Raw genomic sequence first — 23,974 nt, forward strand, 5'->3', positions numbered from 1 at the left:
AAAGACATGTATCTACAGGGCTAGTCATCAATGCAGACTGGAATATTTGGGAGTTATGCTCACAGTATCTTTTCCCACACTTGTCAGACTGGATTTATGAAGGATCTTCAACATTTTAATCCCCTACAGAGTCTTATAAATCAAGCAAGTGCATCCAAAGACTCTATAAAAAAAGATGCAAAATCAAGCAATCAACTGAAGCAAAGTGTGCAACACACAATAAAAGCTCACTGAGACCTGATGAACCAACACTATGTTAGAAGGTTTTAACCCACTTTTTATGTACTGAATTATCATGGTGTAGCCCTGGCCTTGTTATTTTTCTGCTAATTAAACCCTTTTCATCACTCTCTGTAAACTGTATAAAGGAGAGTTGAGAAAGCCAGCTCTGCAGAAACGATTAAGTTAAACATGAATGAGATGGTTGAAAGTTGCTTTCAAGCAGGATCCTTCCTTGTCCTGAAAACTGGCATCACAACCACCTACAATGATTGATGATTACGATTTACATCTCACATAAAAACACTCTCAAAACATAAGAATATTACAAAACACCAACTGATCAATCAAACCTTCTGGAAAATTATGCTCATCTATGCACTCAGTAGTTGGTTCCAATTGCATGAATTACTAACCTTGCAAAGCAGATGGAGACGCTCGTTTTCTTGTTTCTCACAGGCGAATCCATCTTGCAAAGCTCCCATCTGAACCATTTGGGCCTGGTTAGAAAGGGACAGGACCAATCAGCAAAGAGGGGCAGTACTTTCGGGCACGGCAGAGTTGTGACACCAGCAAGTAGCAACAAGAAGCCGGAGCCGTTATGGCGGAAAGGCTTAGTGTGGATGCTGCTAAAGCACCAGTTTTATCAGAACTTGATGGCGTTTCTTCATTAAAAGAAGAACAAAGTACAGCAGTGAGTTGTTTTCTTTCCAAAAACAACAAAAGTCATGTACTGACATGTCTACAGTTGCCATGGTTCGCATTATGCAGTTCTATATGGAGTTTATTCCTCCGTAGCTGTGCACGCGTACCTCGGTAGCGGGGACGACGTCAAGTGTTGTGTTGCTCTGATTGGCCCATAAAGATGTGACAGACAGAATGTTCCTCCAATCACCCTTTGAAAGGCTCTGCCCTTTCCCAAATGCTGTATGTTGAAGGTTTTCCAGATGTATGTGTGAAACAAATCCATCTGGCGTGTCAGGTTAATGCATTACTGCATCAATGCAACATGGCATGGTACTCCTGGGGTGTTTCCAAACCCAGGTTGCTCTGAGAGCAGCCTTCAGCTTGGCTGTAATGTGGAGTGTGGTGTCTCTCATCTTCCTCTTCACAAAAGATTCTCTGTGGGGATCTGGTTAGACCAGGTGGCTGGCCAATCAAACACACTGATACTATGGTCAACAGACCAGTTTGTGGTAGTTTTGGCTTCACTGTTGGCATGTGCTGAGTTCTGTTGGAAATCAGTATATCCATAAAGCTACATCAGCAGATGTAGGCATGAAACGCTCTAAAATCTCCTGGTTGATGTCTGTCGGTGCTGACTCTGGACTTGATAAAGCACAGTGGACCAACAGTAAAAGATGACATGACACCTCAAACCATCACTGACTGTGAAAACTGAAAATACTGCACTTCAAGCACTTTGGACTCTGTGCCTCTCCAGTCTTTCTCCAGACCCTGGGACCCTGATTTCCAAATGAAATTCAAAATTTACTTTCATCTCAAAATGGGATGGTGCAATGGTTCAGTTCTTTCCTTCTTTTGCCCAGGTGAGACGCTGATGACGTCTGTGGTTAAGGAGTGACTTGACACCAGGCCATGACACTTGTAGTCCATTTCCTGTACAGATCTGTGTTTGGCTCTTGATCCACTGACTCCTGCTTCTGTCCACTCTAGGTGAAGCTTCCTCAAGTTTTAGAAACTGCTTTGTTTGACAACCCTCTGCAGGCTGAGCTATCTCTGTGGCCTGTACATCTTTTCTCACCACACTTTTACCTTTTTCTCAACTTTCCATGAATGCTTTGATACAGCACTCTGTCTTTTCAGCAGTGACCTTCTGTGGCTTACCCTCCTTGTGGAGGGTGTCACTGATTGTGTTCTGGACAACTGTCAAGTCAGAAGTCTTCCCTATGATTGTGGTTGTGTGGACTGAACCAATGTGAGAGAGTTGAGGCTCAGGACACCTTTACATATGAGACTTTGCCATAATAAAATGTACTGAGATAGTATTTTTATTATTTTTATGAGCTGTAAGCTGTAATCATTGAGATGAAAAAAAGTTTAATCATTTTTACTTTGCAAATGATGCATCTAGAATTCATACAAGTTTCACTTTTTGAAAGATAAACTATTTCAGAATTTATCGAGATGCACCTGTACATATAATAAAGATTAGCCTTGCTGCAATCAGCTGATTCTAATGAGTGTCTTGTACTATTACTAGCCACTCACAGCTCCCTTCATCCTTCCTTCGCTTCATCAATGCTGATCACACTACAATGCTAATGGAAAGTTTCACTTCCACCACCCAGCCTCCTCCTTTCTAGCAGAGAGCCTTGTTGCAATAATACATATTGGCCTATGTTAATTAATCTGTGGGCCTTGTTGCAGCCTCATATTCACTTTCATGCTACTAGAGTTAATTGCTGCTAAACTAAGTTGCGTTGTATTTGACATGCATTGTCATAAACGTATCTAGCTACACGATGGCCTATAGCTATAGGTTTTAAAAGCTGTTGCATTAAACAGTTAAATCAATGACGAGACTGTTCCGGCCTTAACTTCCTCAAACATAAAGTGTAACCCACATCCAGTACTTGAGGCATTTGATGCGTGTCAAAAGGCGCACATAGCCCAGACTGGATGAGTCATGGAGACAGAAGCAGCAGTCCATGTACAGACGCTGAGTCGTTCCAATTCAAGGAGCAAATGTGATAAAACTGCAGCTTTTCTTCAAAACTGACAGATGTCATTGTGTGTTGACACACATCAAAACACAGCCAGTGTGGGCTTACAGAGGGAAACAAAGGATGTAGATGTTTTAATGTCATGAGCTGGCATGTTTGTCCTGAATTCTGTGCAAATTTAGTAGAGAGAGTAGGTATGTATCATCAGCATCATACTGCAGACTCTTAGCTGTAAAACTATTTATATATCATTATAACTTCACAGAGCTGAATCTAGCCACTTCAGCACAGTACATCATAAAATGAGAGTGAACATAAAGTGCTCATGAAAACCGTCTAAACAGGGTCAAGTAAGTGCTAGCCTCCTTCTGTCATCTCTAGTCGTGACAAAATGTATTTTCAGTACAGACTAATTAGAGGAGTCGAGCTGTCATTCTGAGCAGTGTAAACTTTTGTTATTTGTTGACAAGCTGCTTCTGTAACTTGCTACTTTTGTTGTTTCCTTAAACTGAATCTGCTAAAGCTCTGCTGTCACAGAGAGAAACAAAAACAGGATGTGTGGCTCGCCATCATGTACGCAACTGGACAAGTTAGCAAAAGACTGGCCCCAGTATCGACCCTGCTGACAGTCTGTTAGATTAAACCACCGTATGTTCAACATATCCTGTTTAATTACACAAAATATAGCCAGAGTGATGCTGTTTCCTTCATCGTATCCCCCTGTTAAAACATGTTTACAGCCAAATTTGACAGCTGGATTCTTAATACATTTCAATAATAACACAGCCTTTTTCACAACACTTAATAAATACTGAAATACTTTCTTTTTATCAGTTTCCAAGGAATGCTGCATCCAGAGAAAACTTCTCTCTTTTTTGCTCATTCCCTTTGACTTGTTCCCTTTCATGTTTACATCAGAGACCAGTCAGTAAGACCAACAAGATGTGACATGGCTCTGAGTTTTGAAGTTAAATTCTTTTAAACATTTACCTTCTGCTACCAAAAAGCTTTAAAGTCGATAGTAAAAGGACAGAAGCTGTCACTTACTAGGTTATTTGAGTCTTATCCCCCAAACCGCATTTCCAATTTACCATAGAAGAAATAATAAAAAAAGGCTGTCATTTCTAATCCCATTTAATCATATTTAAGTCATATGTTTAAGGATCAATTATTTTGCACTTAGAAACACAAATCTCAAGTCCATATTTACAATGTGAGGTGTTTCTTACCAGTTCATGATCTGAGAATCAGACTTAAACATATATTCCTGATTTTTAGATTTATTTTCAAAGGGAGTAATGCAGGGCTTCAGCACTGCGGTCAGAAATCATGATAAAGAGATAGAAGATGGCTTCAAAGTGCTTATTCTGTAGTGGTTTGAAGATAAACTGATCTGGATCTGTAACAGATCCCATTCGAGTAGGGATAGGATGGTTAAACAGTTTAACAGTTAAATTTGTTTGGTGAGAGAGTCTCTTGCACTTCAGCCCCTCCACTAGTGGAGGTCAGTGCTCACAGAAGGACCAGCAACAAACAGAGGTGTTTCAGTGGGTAAACCAGGTAAACCCAATGAAGAAACTGGAGCACACGAATCACTTGATGACGTTTAATCAGGTGCAGAGGACTAACGTTTCGACGCGCACTGCGTCTTCATCAGAGTCAAACAGTACTGGTGCAGTTTGAAAACCTTAAATCCCCTCCTGAATAAAGAGTTACAACACTGATTGGTTGTTTAAGGTGGGACGTCAGCCCACAGTGGACGAATACTGTGACAGCACTCATGTCAAACCATCTATTCCAAACAGGAATATGTGAACATAATTCACAACAAATATATACAAAGTATACAATATTTACAAAATACATAGACCGACAATAAAGACAGTAAAATGTAACATACTTAGCGTAACAAATCCACATATTACAAAAAACATGAGAGGCTAAGTTCTTCATTCAGTTCAAATGGTTCAACCGTGTTAAGGGTGGTTAAGGGTGGTTTATCCACTGAAACACCTCTGTTAGTTAAATTTGTTTATCAAATTAGCCGGCGCGAGATTGACGAGTTGGTTAGACTAATTACCTATACATTTTTATAGTTAATGGCCGCTGCCTTCCTGCCTGAGCTTTCCACCGGCATTTCACTGGACGTAAAAATGAGAAGCTTAGCAGTTAGCGTGTAGTAGGAACAGGGCGGCATGACAGTATATTTAAGTAATAAATGGCAATAAAGTGATATGTGGGCTGTCAATGGTTGAATGTACATAGAACTGCTCAACTGAAGCAGAGGTGGCCACATATCAAAGCACAATATTAATCTTTAAAGGGGATCAAAGGCTGGCAGAGCTAGCTGATCATGTTAGCCTTGCTGTACACAGTATATCAGGCTCATATCGTACCAGCTGACACAATGACCCTGTGAGGAATTTGACTGTTTTCTAAGCATTTTCTCCTCTTTAGACTAGTTGTTTAATGGTTTTTAAAGGGGGCGTTTGGGGAAGCAGACACCAGGGAACATCCTTAGATCTGAGTGCATCAGTCCTTGGAATCCTGGATTGTAAAATATGACACAATTAGTCAATGCACTGACTTTCATGTTAGAAGTGGTTTCACTGAGGCTCTGCTGCTTGTTATCCTAGCTTGTTTGGCACTGCTCCAGCTCAGTGTCTTCGATCTCACATGATCTGTCTTGACCTTACACCTTTCCGTAAGAATTACGCTAGCAGTAAGTATTTGGTATGAAGCTAGGTGAGTTGGCTCAAAGGTCAAATCATGTGGTGATTTTGTGGCCAAATCAATACATTTGATTGTGATTAAATGATATTAGACAGCAAGCGTTTCAGCGCTGGACACTGATTCAAGTGAGGCAACTGGAGATAACGATATCTAACAGAGATTTAGACCATATATTTACAATCAGAGAAATAATAAAAGAAGAAAAAAGGACAAAATTGTAGGGAAGCACAATATTGTTTTGTTCTGGAAATATCTGATATGCCAATATGTAAACATTTATTCTAGCCGATACTGATACTGAAATTTAGATATTAAAACACACTTCAAGAAACGACAATGAATAAAGAGAAAGACTTCAGATGACGTAGGTCTGTTGGTCCAGCCTTAAACTCAATTTACTTATTTGTTTGTAAGGCCAATATTTACAGATGATACGGGCTGATTTTATAGGCAAAAAAACACAGTAAAGTCAATGCCCCCCCCAACCAAAATACAGCACTTTGTGAACAAAGTGGCATATAAAATAATAGTAATCTGTGTGAATTGTGATAATGATTTTTGCCTTACTCGAGCAGCCGTACACTCAAATGCCATCAGCATGTGAAGGTGTGACGTGAGTAGAGAGTTCAGACTTTGTTGTGGACACAAGAGCTAAGAAGGATGGAGGATTCAGCTCTCAGTTAAGCGGATCCTTTTTTTGGGTTCACTACAGGAGCACTGTTTGCCTTTGTTCCTCCTGCTGATGTTATCTACTGTTAGTAAACACCATTTAATTTGGGGGATTTATCTTTGAAAATGCAGTCGCGGAAAAAATGTTTCAATAGAAATGAAATTAGATGCACTGCCTGAAGGTGATTTGTTTTACACTGAACAATAACTCGCCTGCTGAGTAATTCGTCTCGCTTAATTGTTAATCTATATCAGGTTTGATAGAGGCACCTCTGCATAGATTATATCAGATCTAACTGCTTTTTCTTTCTTAGAACAGATACGCTGAGGGATACATGTTCAAACTTTGATTTCTCGTATATAATTGAGCCATGCCGAATCTGGCACGTTTTAAAACCTGAAGCTAAATGTGAAAAACACAGAAGGAGAAAAGGATAAATCTAAACCTCAGTGACCTCTCTGCCCTCCTGTCTTTTACTCTTTCACACTGAATTTCAAAGGAATACATCAAAGATGGATTTTTTACATCCTAGTTACCTCACCAGGATTATTACAACTGTAAACTTTTTCATGTTCGTTGAAAAAGCCAAGGTTCAGGCGGACTGTGCATTGAACCTATAAGGGAACTTAATAGCTTGAACTTGAGAGGCCATGAGAGTTTGGACAAGGTTACATACACAAAGGTATCAAGGAACATAAAGCAGAGAGCATGAGGCTTTTACTCTTCAGACTACTGTCTTATTACACTGGTTTAAGCTGTGAGTAATGTTTGATACTCTAAAAACATTTAGGCCTATTTCCATCTAACAATTTACATCAGAAAACTAAAGCTACATGCTACATTCACGTCTAGCATTAACATTTTAAGAGTACAATTTCACATACAGGAACCAGTACAACTTGACATCGGTGCACAGTATTTCCCACACATTTACAAAACTTGGGTGTAAAAATGAATGAATATTCTATTTACATGTCTGGTCATTTACATGACCCATCCCACATGGAAATGTTCAGACACTAACTGACAAAACAGTAAATGTTCTTGGAATCAAGCGAGCACCAAACGAGAAGGAGTATACCGGGGTATTATAAATAAAGCCACAGCATTACGTTAATAAACATAATAGAGGGCACAGGGAAAAAAATATCCTATCACAATATTTTATGGCCAGATTACCATCTCCATTTTATCATGATTTTTTTCATTCCTTTTTAAAAATAAATTTGTAAGTTAATGACCAGCTAAAACAACATTTTCTCTATATATTTTTGTTAAATGTACAACTACAGTGTTCACATGCCAGTTTGTACTCTATCTTCTGCTCCAACCTGCCGGTCAATCCTTTTTTTAAATTTGCCATTTCAACATTGGCATCATCAGCTAAGAGAAGTCTCGAAGTCTTCCCCCAGAATATTTAGGTACCAAACATTTATTTTCCCCCATTATGATCTATTTTATGGAACTAATGTCTGCATTTTCAGCACCACTTTAAAATGATGATACTTTCTTGTGTTTTTAAATCCACTTCAGTGTTTATCAGGGAAAATCAAAAACCTTAATTTTCATTTTAAAGCATGTGGACTACACATAGAATTCCCACAGCTAAAGCTTTAAACAAGCAGCCTGTTCTTATGCATTTTTTACACTAAAGAGTTACTTCAGCCTTTTTAAATGCCAAAATAAGAAAATATAAACATAGCCCAGAATATGATTCATTTCTGAGACAGTTGGTTATGCAGTAAAGTAGTGACGGTATGTTATTTTAATCTTAATCTTAATTTTAAAGTGGTTGGGAAAACATTAATTCACAGAACGTTGACCTAGGCTATGTGTCACACTCGTACCAGCCTGCTGCTTACAATGAAGTAGAGAGGAGAGACATGAAGGCTGGGATGCAGCAGCAGCAGCATGTGGGCTAAAGAAAGACAGGGAAATCAATTATTATACAGTTAAAAACATTTTCTAATAACGCTCGATGTCAGGACCTCGTAGACATCGCCGGCTCCCTTGGTAAAGCCGCTGATAATATAAAGTTTCACTCCTGCTCCCGTTATCCTTTCATTTTTCTTTCATCAAAAAACTTATAAACTCATAAACTTTGTGCAGATTATGAAGACTTTTTTTTTTTTTGGCACACTGATGGTTTAGAAAACTCAAGACACAGCTTCGAATAAGAAGTTAGACATCTTCTTAAGGACTAAGTCTTAAGTTTGTGTTTCGTTTCCAGCCATATATCCCTGTTGCACTGGGAAGCAGAAAAGGAAGGGTTGAGGGAGGATAGAACTAGAGGTAAAAGAGCTGATTCTACAATATAACAGCTTTAGCAGATCACAGATACATTCTATTTCTTCACAATCTGAGATCGCCCTATCACGCATCCCCACTATAACATTTACAATAAGTGCCTTAATACTGTGCATCTGTGTGTGAAGTAGGCTTGTTCGGTATACTGGTACTAAATTGGTACCGGGGTACTGAGGCTTTTAAAACGGTACTATACTGCGCTTGGATGAGACCGGTACTTTTTTTTTTACGTCACCGCATAACATCACTGCATTGTAATTTGAGCCGAGGCGAGCAAGATGGAGCAAGCAGGCGAGCCTTAACCCTTAGGGATGGCCTTTGTTGTAAAATAAGTGCAAGGTTTATAAAAACATTAATAACTTTTGAACCATACATGACAGTCGCTTACCTTTTTTTTTCCTGTGAAAGCTGACGGTTTCGCCGTTCATTTGCTAACCTGGACGTCCTTGTAGCTCTAAAGGACGCTGTTCTAACAAGCCTGGAACTTCGATGACTTTTCCAGGTCTTTGAAGATTAAATCCACTGCGTTGGAGCTGATTATAAATGCCGTTTTATCCATTTTTAATCCATTTTTGATCGTGTTTTGATTATCTCCTGCGGGTGCTGCCATCTTTGTTTTGGTCAGTGAGGTCATTTTGTCATGCAAAGCATCTTGGGAGGATTTTCAACCAATCAGAAGGTGGTGTTTCTCACGTCATGCTCTCTGTAACTGCCCCTGCCCAAACACCTTTCCCTAATATTAAGTTTGACAAATAAAGAAAAAATGTTTTTGATAAACAGTTTATATATATATATATATATATAAATTCTCATATCAGTAAATGGTTAAGTATTTAAAATAATAATGATGGTAATAATATTAGCTTTAAGCTTTTTTAACCTTTAAATCCCACACAAAGAAAATATCTGTTCTTTTGGTTTGTTTGCATTTTTTTTTCTGTATCCTAAAACACTGACAGAAACAAACAATGACATGTTATGTTTTTTAACACATTAATTTTTTTTACTGATGCATAGTTATAGTTCTAAAATTTTCTATAAAAATAAAGTCAATAATGACATTTTTTGTGTTCTCTTTTTATTTGGAAAAGTATCGAAATACATGTTGGTACCGGTATCGATACCAAAATGTTGGTATCGTGACAACACTAGTGTGAAGATACTATAAAAGTGATGACAGAGGTCCTGTTTATAGTGTTTGGCTTATCTGTTAAACAACAAACTTGTAATAAAAAGGACTTCCTATACATGCCTACATTGAGATGCATTTTAAATTTAAGTTTCAAAAGCCGTTGTTTCAACATTTTTTCCGCTGCTTCTTGCTGATATCATCCTGCACTTTAGGGCGATGGTTATGATACACTACATCATCATCAACAAGCCTTCACACACAGAGCTCACCTGCTATGATTACAGAGTATCTAAGGAAACATTTCATCAGATGACTATCTGTTTATAGCATAGTGCTGATGATAACACCAAAAAAGCAGAAACAAAAACTAATCAGAAGAAGGCAAGGAAGACCAACCATCTCTACCACCCAAGTATAGCGTCATTAATGGGACACAGGTGGGTTATAACAGTTTTGTATGGTACAATGGCTGAAAAGACTGTGGGGAACACTTAAACCTCAAAATGATCTCCATTTCTGTAAAATATCACTTCACCTCAAAACACTGCAATATTTTACGCATGTTGCCCCTTTACAAAAGTACGTTGGGACTTTAATGACTTTCTTGACAGAGTTATACTCCAAAGGCCTGGGTAATGATGACAGAAGTGACTGTTATAGATCAGTATAAGGTAAGACTGTGGTGTCATCCATGTCTAACATCTCTAAACTTTTGTCATCATGAGAGTTACTTTTAAGACTTTGCTTTAGATGTTTTGTTGCTTGACCACACGGGTAAAAATTTCCAGGCTTCTCTATTATGGAAACAAATCTTGATCACTATAATTCTGATTGGTATTAAAGTCATAATGCTTAAACCTGACTGAAAGTAAATCATGAGGAGCTGAACAGTGTGCTGACTGTTTTCTGTAGTTAGTGCTCTTTTGTCCTGCATCTGTGTACATTTTGCCTGGATGTGTGCACACTAGTTATCTTTTTCCCCTATAAAATATAACAATAAACCCTCTGATAGGGCTGGACGATATGGACCAATATGTATATCTCGATATATTTTAGCTACATTTCAATATTCAATATATATCTCGATATATTTGTCCGTGAAGAAGGAATAAAAACAGATTCAGTTGAGTCAAATCCACATAAACTGAATACTGTCTTTTATTAAACCAGTTGCATAGGTTGTCATGTACATTAATTACACGAAAAGAAACTACTTGTATATAAATTAATAAAGAATTAAATAAATTCAATCAAGAAATAAAGTAAATTATTGAAGTAATAAGTAAAGTATTAAGTAGTTATATAAAGTAAATATCTTCTCTGCAAAACAAAATACATACAGCTGTGCATGATACACCACAGCTTTTGTGATATCTCTCTACTTTTTACCTTTTCTTTCATAGGGCTCATTGCAACATTGTTGCACTTTCCTTTGGTTTGGCTCGCATTCACATTGCTCTTGGCTCAAACGGACCAAACCGTCTTAACACCTACAAATTTTGCCCGTTAGGGGCGCTGTTGTCACAAACAAACGGCGACCAGGAAGAAAAGACGGCGTAGAAGAAGACGAAACGGAAATTCAGCTCTTTCCGCCGGTCTTTTTTTCCTCATAAACAATGAAAAAACACCTAACTTACACTGTCTTGGGGTTTCTGCTTTTGCACAGGGGCACTGCGAGCAGCCAGCGAGGCAGTGAGCTGTCCAGCATGTTGTTCTTTACACAATATGAATAAATCAGCACAGACTACGACGTGTTGCTATGGCTACACAGACGCCAAGCGAGGTACCAACGTGTTTGAGTGTATTGAATCTCACTTAAATCTGTACATCATTACGCTTTATACATCGTCCTGCCTTTGGTTCACAAGTTGGTCTACACTCCTCATACTCTGTGCCACCACTGCAAATGATGATAGAGATTCTTCGTTCTCGACTCTTTAGTTGTGGTTTTTTTTGGCACTCTCTACAAAAAACATTAATTTGCTGATCGTCTGATGTCTTAAAAGTGCAGTATGTAATATTTAGCCTAGTAGCATTTAGCTGAACAAACTTGGTAAAATAAGCAAAACATTTCTAAGACGGTCTATCTAAATAAGTGTTTAGTCATCTAAATTCAAAAATAGCTATTTTGAAAAAAAAAAAAAACTCAGAATAAACCTTTAATTCATACATAGCGAGAGTCCCCTCCATGGATGCCGCCATCTTGGATTTTTATATGTTTCCATGGTAACATAGAGGAAAAAAGGAAACAAGGATAAATTAAGTTATTGTATTGTATTTTATTGACATTACAGATACACATTAAATTCAACTGGTTGACACAGTTTCCAGCAGAGAAATGCAATCTAGAACCCACTTCTAGATGTTGATATTCAGTTTTACACACAGCACCTTTAAAACAAAACCAATTCCAAATAATATAGCCACTATTTTTCTTCTAACCGACTAAAGGCCCAAACATACTCGGGCAGAATGTACGCTAAACAGACTCCGCGGAGGTCCGCGCTGACTCAAAGCCGACGTCCGCAAAGTCCGAGCGTGCAAAGCTCAAATTTTATGACCGCGTGGACTCCGCTCCGTGTACTAGTGTCACACAAAACACTGCTCGGCATGTATTTTACACATCAACCCACATTAAATGTGACACCGACCTGCATTTTGTTCCTCTGTGCAGCGCTGACAGGTGAGCGGTGACTCCCAGAGTGGAGAAGGATTGGGGCTAGGTACCCAACTAGATCATCAAAGTTTTCACGTGTCATTTGAAAGTATTGAAAATGTTTTTCCACGTCAACTCTTAGCATGGAAACTACTACACGGCAGTGTACTTGACTATGGAAGCTCTGATGACCGCGGACATTCCGCGCGAAGTCCGCTCCACTCACAGTACGCTCGAGTATGTTTGGGCCTTAACTCTTCTACTACACTCATTTTGTTAGCGGTCTCCATGTTGTCTGTGTTGTTGTGGTGAGAGGGGGAGGGGTTGGGTCCTTGAGTTTCGCAAGGTCTTGGAGGGGGAGGGAGCAGTGGGCATTTGAGTTTCATTAAAGAGGAAGTGAACACTAACATTTTTTATCATCTGTACACTGAGGTTATTTACTGAACTATAATAAAACACACCAGTGTTGGTGTTATAGCTGAAATTTGCACCAAACTGATAAAAATCTGGATTTTACGGCTTTTAATTAGCCCAAATGGAAATCTGCCTTGAAAAATCTTTTCTGATAAGGTGGGGCTTATGTGACATAGAAACCGACCATCGGTGGGTTTCTACATCACAAACTCTATATAAAAGGTAGAGCATTACCGCCTCTACCTGACAATCATTCAGAGACCACTCCCATCCTCTCCTGCACTGCTTCAGCTCTGAGAGCTCCAGCTTGGGTAACGCAGGTGCTAGAGCAAACGACTCGAACGGGTAGTGCTCAGGACCACCACGGTCTGCCACCACACTATAGCCAGGGGACTATGGACGGGAAAACTCCTCCACTTTAAAAGATCACTATGAGGCAGCAGTGTTGTGGGACTCTGTCTATGTCTCTCTCTGACAAGGAGACATCACTGTCGCTCACGCCTTACCTGGAAAACCCCATCCTTTTCCCCTCCCTCCTTTCAGAACCAAACTGCTCATTTTCTGGGCATTTTTTGAATTATGGAGGTGGGCGGAGTTAGCTCTGAGCCGGCAGTTCACTTACACTTTAAGTTTTGGAGGGCAAGGGAGGCGTGGAAGGACAAAGAGCAACACAGAGTCAAGAGAAGTAGGTGAAATGGTCACTCGTGTTTAAGTTTTTTTTTTTTTTTTTTTTTTTAAAGATTTATTTTTGGGCATTTTTGTGCCTTTTATTAGATAGAGGAGGACAGTGGATAGAGTCAGATACAGGGTCAAGAGTGGGGGTGAGACATGCGGTAAAGGGCCTCAGGCCGGATTGGAACCCGGGCCGCCCGCGTACATGGGGAGCACCTTTAACCACTAGGCCACCTGCTCCCCGCATTTAAGTATTTTAACATAAAACTAATTATATCGATATAACAATATTGTCCTGTGTCATATCTTGTATAGAAATATATTGATATAGATTAAAATCTCGAGATATTGCCCAGCCCTACCCTATAAGATGTATGCCACACATAAAAAAATTGTGGACAATATTAGAATAATAAGCATGCAGCACAGTAATCATTTAGATACAGGTTCATAGGTTCCACCCTTCCCAAACATACTATGGGCTGTTGCTCAGATGGATGTGAAAATATGGTCCATGCAGTGGATATGTGGAACAGTCTTTCTGGCATGTCAAGTAATTATCATTATTCTCATCCTCCAAGAAAACCTTGTTGCAATGCGTAAATTAAAATGGTGCATTAAAATTTGTGGAGGGAAACCAACACTAATGACATGCATCAGAGGGAATGGGAAAATATTACATATGAGAATTACACCGATGTGACAAAAACAAATGGTCGCCCAGATCATGGTAAAAGGATCTATAATTTCACTTACAACTGACTTTATATCTGTCTTTACTAAAAGTATCCACATGTGTCATAACTGCAATGTAAAATCCAAAATATGTGCGAGGGTGGCTATTTTATGGAGCAGATATTTAAAACTGAATTGTGAAAAATAGCTAAACATCTAAACAATTTGTCAGATTATTTCTTTAAAATGCATTATGACTTGAATCTAGCTGTGCCTTTAGTGTAGAAGCTACCAGCATGATGTTGTGGATTTGATGTATTTAATTTTTTTTTTTTTTTTTTTTTTTTGTGTCTTTATTTTGGAGATTGCTCTTAGGATAAACCCACTCATAAAGCATTAAGGCACAAATACTAGTACAAACAAACATACATGCACTGGCAAATGCAGGGTAACAGTGTAAACACCTATGGCTTGTAGACACTGATGGAAGTCAGCGCAAGCTCAATGGTTAAAATCAAAAAATCCAAAATAATAGCAGTGCAATAGGCTAAGAATAAGGTTTGTAGTGTTGCTGTTGACCTTGAGTAACTGCAGAAGTGTTATCAGTCAATTAAAAAATATTCAGGAGAATGTGCAGGGCCTCAGGCATTAAAATGGAATCATTCAGTGTCACAGCTGATTAGTATTCACTGTTTGCTCTTCGCAAGGAAATTTAACCAATGAGACACAATTGTTTGTTTATCAAGGTTTACTTAGCAATACATCAGTGTGTGGAGTATTCTATCAACTGTGAGCGACAGGATGTGGTATGATAACCAGTTTGATGTATGAATGGTGAATCAGATTAGATGCTACATTAATATCAGAGTCAGCACTGCAAGATACAACACAAAATCATAAAGGCAGCTCAAACACAGCTTTGGCAAAAAGATAAGCCTAGCAAGGAGCTAGCAGCTAGCATGTTTGACTACTTCACTGACATGTCAGTCAGAATAACCAGGCACCCATTTCAAGTGTATGCCACCTCAAACCCCCGCCGAGCCCACAGGCATCACAATCTGGGGCACCCATCGTGTCTCAGCAGTCACTTATGCTATGGTCAAAGCATGTTGACACGACTAGACTGCATTAGCATTTCTCAAAACTGGGTTTTTTCGGTTGGACACCAAAGGCAGTGTCACGAGTTGTGACGCCGAGACCACCTGACTTCAGTTCTTGGCCAATGACTTGCCAGTATTTCATCTTGACTTAGTGATAGCAAGATATTATCATTCAATTCCATTTTATTTATTCTAAGCAGCTTAGGTGGTGTCATCTGCTCGGAGCAGCAAACAGGTAAATTATTTTTTAAATACTTACTGATGATGTTAGCATGAAATGGCTGGGGTCTAATGCTGTAATTCTGAGAATTTAAGTCTTATTTTCGGTCCCTTACATTTTGCAATTATCTCTTTGAAAACACAACACGATACTGAGTGAAGATCATAATCCAAGCAGACAAGCAAATGAAACTTTTCCAGTGAGTTGCCCTGATTGGATTAGATGGTATGTTTCATCAACGTGCCTTGCTTAAACTCTGAATTTATCAAGGATTTTCCTTTAGACTAATTGGGTCAAGCGTTTTACAGTTTAAGTTATATATGGTAACATTTCTTGTAATGTTAAGGCAGTTAAGCATGCTTAGTTTGCTAGCATGGGTGTGGGCTTACGGTGGCTGGTTACTTACAATGTCTGTGACAAGCTACTGCTCATGCTACAACTGAAGCACCGTGGCATTTTTATTTCTACTGGTAGACCGTTTTCCATTAGCTATGTCTCTTTTTAATGCATTTCATTTGTTAATTTAGGGTTCTCCAGTTGCCGACCACATAAGAAGGATAAAAAAAATTATCACTACACTACACTACAATACACTATTTTAGCCTTTCAAGATAATGCTAGGAGGCAGGAGAACAATGCAAGGGGTCAGCAACTCGTGACTGTAATTTAGGTTGAGATCTCAACTAAGCTGGCTGATTGGAGATGACAGCTTTCTGGTTTGCTTAGGGGGGGAAATGGGTCTGGCATAATGGCTGCTTGCAGACTGAATAGCTGCAACAAAAGGCTTCTCAGCATGTGTATCTGCACATATAATCAAGCTTCCCTTTCTCCTCTTATACAACTAATTTTCACAAATGCATCTGGGCTGTTTGTGGCTAGGAGACCATTTTGAAACGTTTCAAATTGCCCTGCTAAAGACGGAAAGCGCTAATTAGCCAAAGTAGCTAGCAGGTGATGTTTAACCCAAACAAAAGGGTGACACTTATTCCTCAAGGTTATCATCTCAAGATGTTCCTGGCAGGAAAATACGCCTAATTGCTCCTATGCTATATGTAGACACACAGCAGGCTCTGGTGATTTGAACTGCAGGAGACAGAGAAGCAAAGGGCTTGCTGAAATATGATGTGTCAGAGCAGCTGTAATTTTCTACCATAAGTGCTAACCTCTGCTAAAATATGTTTTTAAGCTTTGCCACTATTGTGTTCTCATCTACATGAGCGTCCTGAAAATGAATAATGACCTTCTTTGCCCAATCATGTTTAGTGTTTTAACTAAGAGAGATCCGACAGCTGGCTTTTCAAAGACAGCAAAAATTGATGATCAGAAATAGCTTGTGCTTCAGACAGACAATGCTATCTATTTTGTGTGCCGTTTTAATCTCGCAGAATCTGACATTTGTTGCAGTAACAAATTTTTCAAATGTAAAATCACAAAATGTCTTGCCTCAAAATGCTTCAGAATACTTTATATTTTTCAGATAAGTTAGGGCTGTTTTCATCAAATGTGTGACTTTAAAAAAATGTTCAACCAACTGGAAAACACTTTACTACAACAATGCTTTTCAGTGCAGTGCTTAACCTGCCTTGTTTCACTGAGTGAGCTTTATGTTTCTGCTGCTGAGCTTTGATTGCATGTCAAAGCATGACTGCATCCCTTAAGCACTGGTTGTCCTGAGAAACAGTGATTGGACCACTAAAGGTAAATGAGACATTCAATACTCACTTTAAAGAGTAAGCACTGACATCCGTGAAAGCTTTACAAGGACATTCATGAGTAAATACTGAAGGTAAAACAGAAATATATGCACAGCAAACCACACAGTAAAATGACATGGAAATATTTTGATGAAAAATCCATGGATTGAGGAATCTCTGTCAAGTAACCTTCATCAGACATAACAACAGATTGGTAGCACTGGTACATATTTGTTGTATGTGATATATAAACAGCTCTTGTACAAGAATAGAAATATTACGTCACTTTGATTAAAAAATCAACGTGCCTTGACAGTTAAACTGTTCTCTGTACTGATAGATTGTTATTCATGCCATGAAAACCCTGCCTGTTATAACTGATTGGGTAATTGCATTTAGCATTAATGTGGCCTTTTGAAGGCACAAGCAATTAAGACTCATGCATGCCTTTTGTGAAGAGAAACAGAAAATTATTTTTAGAACAATAAACTAATTAAAAATAACTGATTTGAAGTCCTGCTTCCCTGTTTGTTTCTAAGTTGTCAAATCTTGACTAAAACATTTGTTGAGCCATAAGTGGCATACAAAAACTCAAACTCTATGTAATGAAAGCTTTAATTAATGATGATAACTCCTTAAACCTAAAGTTGAATTTTTAGTCTTGCTGAGAGTTTAATCTTATGAGTGATAGGGATACAACATGGTACCGATATCAACACATCCGATACCTACTCGACCCAACTACAACACACATATCAATACTTCAATTCAATACCCCGCCACTCCAAATGAAATGGAGAGAAATAGTTTTGGAATGTGTGAGATTTATGTATTAAGTTACACCACTTTCTCTTACTTATCCCACAGTCGACTGGCAACTTACAGAGATATTTCTGTGAATCATTTACGATACCCAGACAGCTTATAGTCCCTTGCTGACTCTGAACACACTTTTCTCCTCTCAAAAGAATCAATTCTGGCAATGTTTAGGCACCATGTAAAAAACACAGATTTAGCACCAGTATCAGAAAAAACAAAAACAAAACCATCCTGAATGAGTCAAGTGAGACACACAGTACAAGATAATTGTGACAATTTTTGGCCTGACCCCACGATCAGGAGATTCTAATGATTATCTTGCCAGATTTTCCTGTGGTGTGGAGAGAGTGATTCTTATTCCCTCTCTGATCTCCTTAGAAGACAAACCTAGCCACTTTGACGTGAATTTGTAAGCATTAAATATAATATTATAATTTTTACAATCAGAAATCCTGTTATGTGGCGAAACAGCCAAACAGGCATGAGCTTTGGAGTGGCTAAGTGAAAAGGAACAGTTGACAATCCAAAATTGGAATGCAACAAAGACAGCCATGGCAATGATAGTAAATATAGGGATTGGAACCGAGAACCGGTTCCTGTCGAGAACCGGTTCCAATTGGCCTGATCCATCGACATCATTTACACTTTATCTTAATGATTACCTTATCAATGCCTCACCTCTGCGTGCCATAAAATACAGGCCTCGCATGTGACAGCCAGCTGAACAGAGAAGCTGAGAAAATAAACATTTACCGGGCTATACAGTATCGCCACAAGGTGTTTATAAAACACATTTTACAAGCACTTGTTGGCGTGCATGCATACACACAACGAGAGGACCGTGCACGCCTCTGCAGCGCTTCATCTAATCCTTTATCAAAATGCTTCGAGTCTAGAATAAAAAAGGTTTATAAAGAGATGTTTACAGGAGCAGGAGAAGTGAATTATACAAGTAAAACAGGTTAAATCATGGCATGGGATCAAATGCAGTTTCTCTTTTATCTCTTTCAATGACGCAGACATGCGCTCTTTTTCCTCCCTCCCCTCCCCTCCTCCCAGATGTAAGATGAGAACTAATAATCTTAATCTAATAACAAATAATCTGGGACTGTGAAGTCATGTTCAGTGTGCCTTTAAACAGAAAAAGATTGGAATTTAATATTATTTATATCCACACTGTGCTTCAATGGTGAGCTCTGTCCTGCCGAGTGTTTACTTTACGACGATCTTATAAAAGTTACAGAACACTTTAGCGCATAAAATGACCAACAAGCAGTGAATAATCATCTATATTTCACATTAAACGGGCAAAGATAAGTTTAACCATTTTTAAAACCCCTCACTGGTTTCTGTTGGCATGGCTGCAGCATGCCAGCATACCTGTGAGTGTGCGTAATAATTTGTCATCACTGATTTATAGCCAGAAAGAAGAATGAGAGCATTTTCGAACTCACGTTGTCTTAGATCACATTGGAGCCAGCGGTGCATGTCTAACAGTTTGACTTTATAGAAGACTACCGCAGTGCCAGAACTGTACCCCCGCCGTGCTTGCGCCATGGCGTGTGAGTATCTGTGCACCGGTATATGTGCAAGTGTTCTTCCTTTGCAAAACTGTCCCGACATGATTATCAGGAGTTCAGTCATCACTTTTAAAGCATGTTCATACACAGACAGTGGTGCTGTGTCAATCAAAATAAAAAGGGAGAGAGCTGAACCAGAGGTTGCATTAACCAAAAATTCTCCATCGCTGACAAATCTTTTAGAAGGATAGAACATTTTGAAGCTGTCTGGCATTTTGATCGACTGGAATAAAAGGTGATGATACTGTGTCTCAGTTCCCTCACACAGACTGATGAACAGACTCTTTCTGTTTCGCACACATGGCCTATCAAGCAGGTTATTACATCTATTCCAAAAAATCTCATCAGGGAACACTTTTCCAAAGTTTGACATTGTAGATTAGTGAAAACACACGTTTGCAGACAGAGCAGTTTCGTTATTATAATTATAATTATAATTACACTAAATGCAGTGCTTGTAAGTCTGAATGTTACCCTAGAATGGACTAAAGTTGTGCGGGTGTGGTCATTGCATTAGTGTACAATAAAGATTAAAAATCCAGTGGAGCAGACAAACACGTGCAGGGCTTCACAGTGTAGCCTTTTAAAAACCTGCGAATCGGCTTTAGTCTTTAAACTACTACATCTTGATCTTAAAATATTCTTAAAACAGTAAATAATACACAAAATGGCACAGTTCAGACACTTTGCTGCTGCCTTACTACTTTCACTCCATGCAATGAAAAATGCATCACCTCAAGATTTTTCTTTTTATAAAATTTGATGTTATTTTATATATTCAATGTAAAACAGGAGCTGATAATAAACAACAAGCCACCAGGAAATTTTAGAGCTATAGCCTAATTTGGAAAGTCTAATGCCAAGCCACTACAGCCATTACATCTTAAAGTTTAGATTTTAGCTCATAACACTGTATCTCATAGATAGCAAGAGCAAAGACAGTGCTACAAGCTTTCTAAAAAAGGTGGTGCAACCACTCACAATGGCCACGGTTACATGATGTTTTTAAATTCTGAATTAATCATACAGAATTAAATAATTCAGAACTGAAGTATTCTCCTTCGTGTTTACATGGAAATAGTAATTCCGAATTAAGGTTCGGCCGTCCTGGAATATATGCCCGCTAGTGCGGAATATGTGCATCATCGCAACAGGACAAGGGAACGAGGGGCGGTAATGCACCAAAGTGATGGATGCCAACTGCCATAAAACCTAAGAAAAAGAAGAAGAAGACAAGGGGACGAGCATGCACAGAATGACCGGAATTAATTTAAAGCGGAATGAACGTATACATGATCGAGGAATTATTAAATTCGGATTTAAAATCAGAATAAACCGGCCACTTAATTCGGATTTAAGTTTAATTCGGAATGGTCATTTTCATTCAGAATTAGGTGTTTACAAGGCCTTTTTAGAGAGGATTTAACTTTAATTCTGAATAAAAGGGGAATTAAAGCTCTCATGTAAACGTGGCCAATGAGGCAGAAAAAGCGCTTTCCTAAGAAGTCCCTAAGGTTACAGAGTCTGAATGGTTTTCTGCCACCTGAGCTTGTTAGCACCCATAGGTGTTACACACACTGTCTGCCAGCTTTCAAGAAACATACTGCAGCCATTATACTTGCTACAACAGGACACATAAAGTAAGTCAGCACATTAAGTTCTCACACTGCTTGTTAGTTTAAAAAAAAAAAAAAAAACACCATTTGAATAGGGTGCAAAATGTATGAATTATAGCACCAGAATGCAGCAGTGTTTATGAGATGGTTGTGCTATCTTCATATTAGAAATTTGAAAAAGGGCATCTATAGTGCTGCAAAAGTGGCAATGGTAAGCCAATGGACAAGCCTAATGGAAAAAACAATTGCAGTCGCCATGACTGGAGCCTGCACCACATAGTGGAAAAAGAGTACAACTATCAGCCATGTAGGACAAATGTACCTCTCATCTTTCCTAGGCTGAAGGAAACAGCACAAGGAGCAACATCTTTGTTTTCCAAAGTGCAGAATGATGTCAGATGGTTAAGTTTCACAGTGATGTTTCAGACTTGCACGGACACCAGCTGGCATTGAGATTAAGCAGTTAAACAGAAGAGTCTGTGGAGCGCTTTCTTTTTAACCACTGGGCCATTTAAACCACTGATGCAGGACTAGGATGTGCTGTGTATTAAGGGCAACTTGCTTTAAACAGTTCTCTATAACAACAATGCAGAAGGGCCTGTGTTACAAAAGTTGATGAAATCGAACAGGTTACATATACAAGGCATAACATCAGATACTAAAAATGATTATGCACATTAACAACAAGTCTACGTAAAAACAAATAGGATTACAAGTCTTACAAGTTCCTATCCTTGGCATATTATGCATTAGCAGCCTACAACAGCGACATTCCTATGACAGGCCATCTCATAGGTTTACAAGTTAATCGAGGGCAAACTACCAGACTCACCACAGTGACTACACGGAAGAAAGGAAAACACAGAAAAAGAGGATATAAGTCCTACTCACTGTGATTCATGTATGTTTGAGCATCAGGTCGGTCTAATAACTGACGAAGTCCGTTCCAGTAATTACCTTAACAATGCCACAAACTGCATGGTTAATTAGCGCAAGAAGCCACCAGACCATCTGTAAACATACCAGTTGGAAAGAGACGAGAGAGGGATGTTTTACTCACGTTGTCATGGTGATAACCGTTCTCTATCTCTTCAGGAAGGTCAGTTGGTCGACAAAATAATCCTGTCTTTCCAATTTAAGGTCAACAGGAGGTCTTGCACAGCTCAGTGAAGTCCGGATGTCTCTACCGTCGACGAATGCTAACATTAGCACCGTGACCGTTGGTTAGCTAACATAAACAGTAGCTGGTTAGCTTACTTTAACTATCCGTACCTTTGAGAACATTGTGTGTCCTATAGCCAACCTCATTTCACAGAAAGCTACAGTTTTGTTAACCCATTCATAGTCTAGAAAAAAGAAAAAAAATGTGCAAGATATGCCATCGAGAATTGGTTAATTAAGGGGAGCTGCACCTGGCTCCTCACCACCGCCCTTTAACTCAGCTACTGCAGTCTTCATGCTAATTTCTGTGTTAGCATGATTCAACATGTAAGCCATTCAATATATTAAGGGGTAGAAAGTATCAAATAACACTTAATATCTCCTTTTAGTTTTAGCTGGGTAATTTTTTTCTGCTTTTACTTTTTTAATAGTTTAGCTTTTTTTAACAGTAAATTTATTATTATGATTATTTACTTATTTTCAATTTTGCAAAAAGAGGAGGCCTACGAAGAAATTAAATAAATACACACAAAGCCAGCCCAAGGCAGTTGTATACGGGCCAAATGCCTAGTGTCATACATGCACTTTTATTAACAGCTAGTTGCACAATTTCAACATGTAAAATGAAAGAACATTTAAAAACTACCCATTCTTGAAATAAAAATGAATTTGATAGTAGACTTAAACTATTTTTACTGAGTGTTAAGTCTGACATGAATGATATTAAGTTGTTCTGCTTGGTGCACTACATCCTACATTTTCCTTCTCCGTACATCAATTCAAAAACCAGAGTGTTGGGTATTGGCTGTTGCCCAGTATTGATCTGATACTGGTGTAAACTTTCTGGACCTACTGTGCTGTGGGAAATTGGCACATTATTTTAGCCATATGTTGTGTTCACATTAGACGGCCCCTCACCAAGTATTCTGGGAAAACAAAATGGCTGTTATCATTGGAGCTAGTGGATAGATATGATCAAATATGGATTTTTAAAAATGAATAAAAAAAATTTGTCTAGCAGATCTACAGCTCTGGATTTTATCTTTTAAGTTCCCAAAGAGTCCCCCAGATTACAGGCTCACTTGAAACACTTCCATAAAAGCTACGAAGGCCAAACAGCCTTCTCCTAGTCCTGCAATGAAGTACTGTATCAACTTGTTGAGATAGGCCTTTTAATGAACAATACAGTGCAGGAACACATACAGCTGGCAGTGATTCTTAGACCATTGAGTGTAAAAGAATAGCTAAAATTGGCTATTTAGGACTCATCTACATGTTGAGGATGAGGATTTCATGCCTTTCACTTCCCAATGGTAGCATTATTTCCCCAAACATATTGACAGTACTCAAAACAATCCATATTTTGTAGACCATCATCCTGGCAGTGTTAAGGAGAAGGATTTTCCTCTACCGGTACATAATATCACCAAAGCTAAGTTGTGGCTGCATCTTTCTGATTTAGGCAATTTAAAAATTTTAAAAAGTGACCCTGGTGTTGTATAAGGGTCCAATGTGACAAAAATTCACAATTTTAAATTAATATCTCTGTTTTTCTGAGGTTATAAGGTAATGCAATCATGTGGTTTTTGAGGAAATTGCAAAATAAAATGCCTGGAGCA

The 23,974-nt window shown here is 38.7% G+C and overlaps 1 protein-coding gene and 1 long non-coding RNA gene across 8 annotated transcripts in view; one reads left to right on the forward strand and one right to left on the reverse strand.

Moving 5' to 3' along the window:
• The window catches only part of pcbp3 (poly(rC) binding protein 3), a 129,452-nt gene that overhangs the window by 55,098 nt on the left and 50,380 nt on the right, over nucleotides 1–23,974 (forward strand). For 6 of the 7 annotated variants that reach the window (XM_041807221.1, XM_041807222.1, XM_041807218.1 and 3 more), the window contains exon 1: nucleotides 22,181–22,293. The exons of the other annotated variant lie outside the window; for it this stretch is intronic. In XM_041807221.1, the coding sequence (XP_041663155.1) occupies nucleotides 22,261–22,293 (33 nt within the window). In that variant the 5' untranslated portion in view covers nucleotides 22,181–22,260. Of the gene's footprint in view, nucleotides 1–22,180; nucleotides 22,294–23,974 lie in introns of those variants that run through there. 7 annotated transcript variants of the gene reach the window in all.
• LOC121522655 lies at nucleotides 689–22,579 on the reverse strand. The gene is made up of 3 exons (XR_005992995.1): nucleotides 22,255–22,579; nucleotides 22,086–22,151; nucleotides 689–719 (listed from the first exon to the last, which is right to left on the reverse strand). It is a non-coding gene; the product is annotated as an uncharacterized LOC121522655 (long non-coding RNA).

The sequence above is a fragment of the Cheilinus undulatus genome, linkage group 15, assembly GCF_018320785.1.
Source record: "Cheilinus undulatus linkage group 15, ASM1832078v1, whole genome shotgun sequence".
Taxonomy (NCBI): Eukaryota; Metazoa; Chordata; class Actinopteri; order Labriformes; family Labridae; genus Cheilinus; species Cheilinus undulatus.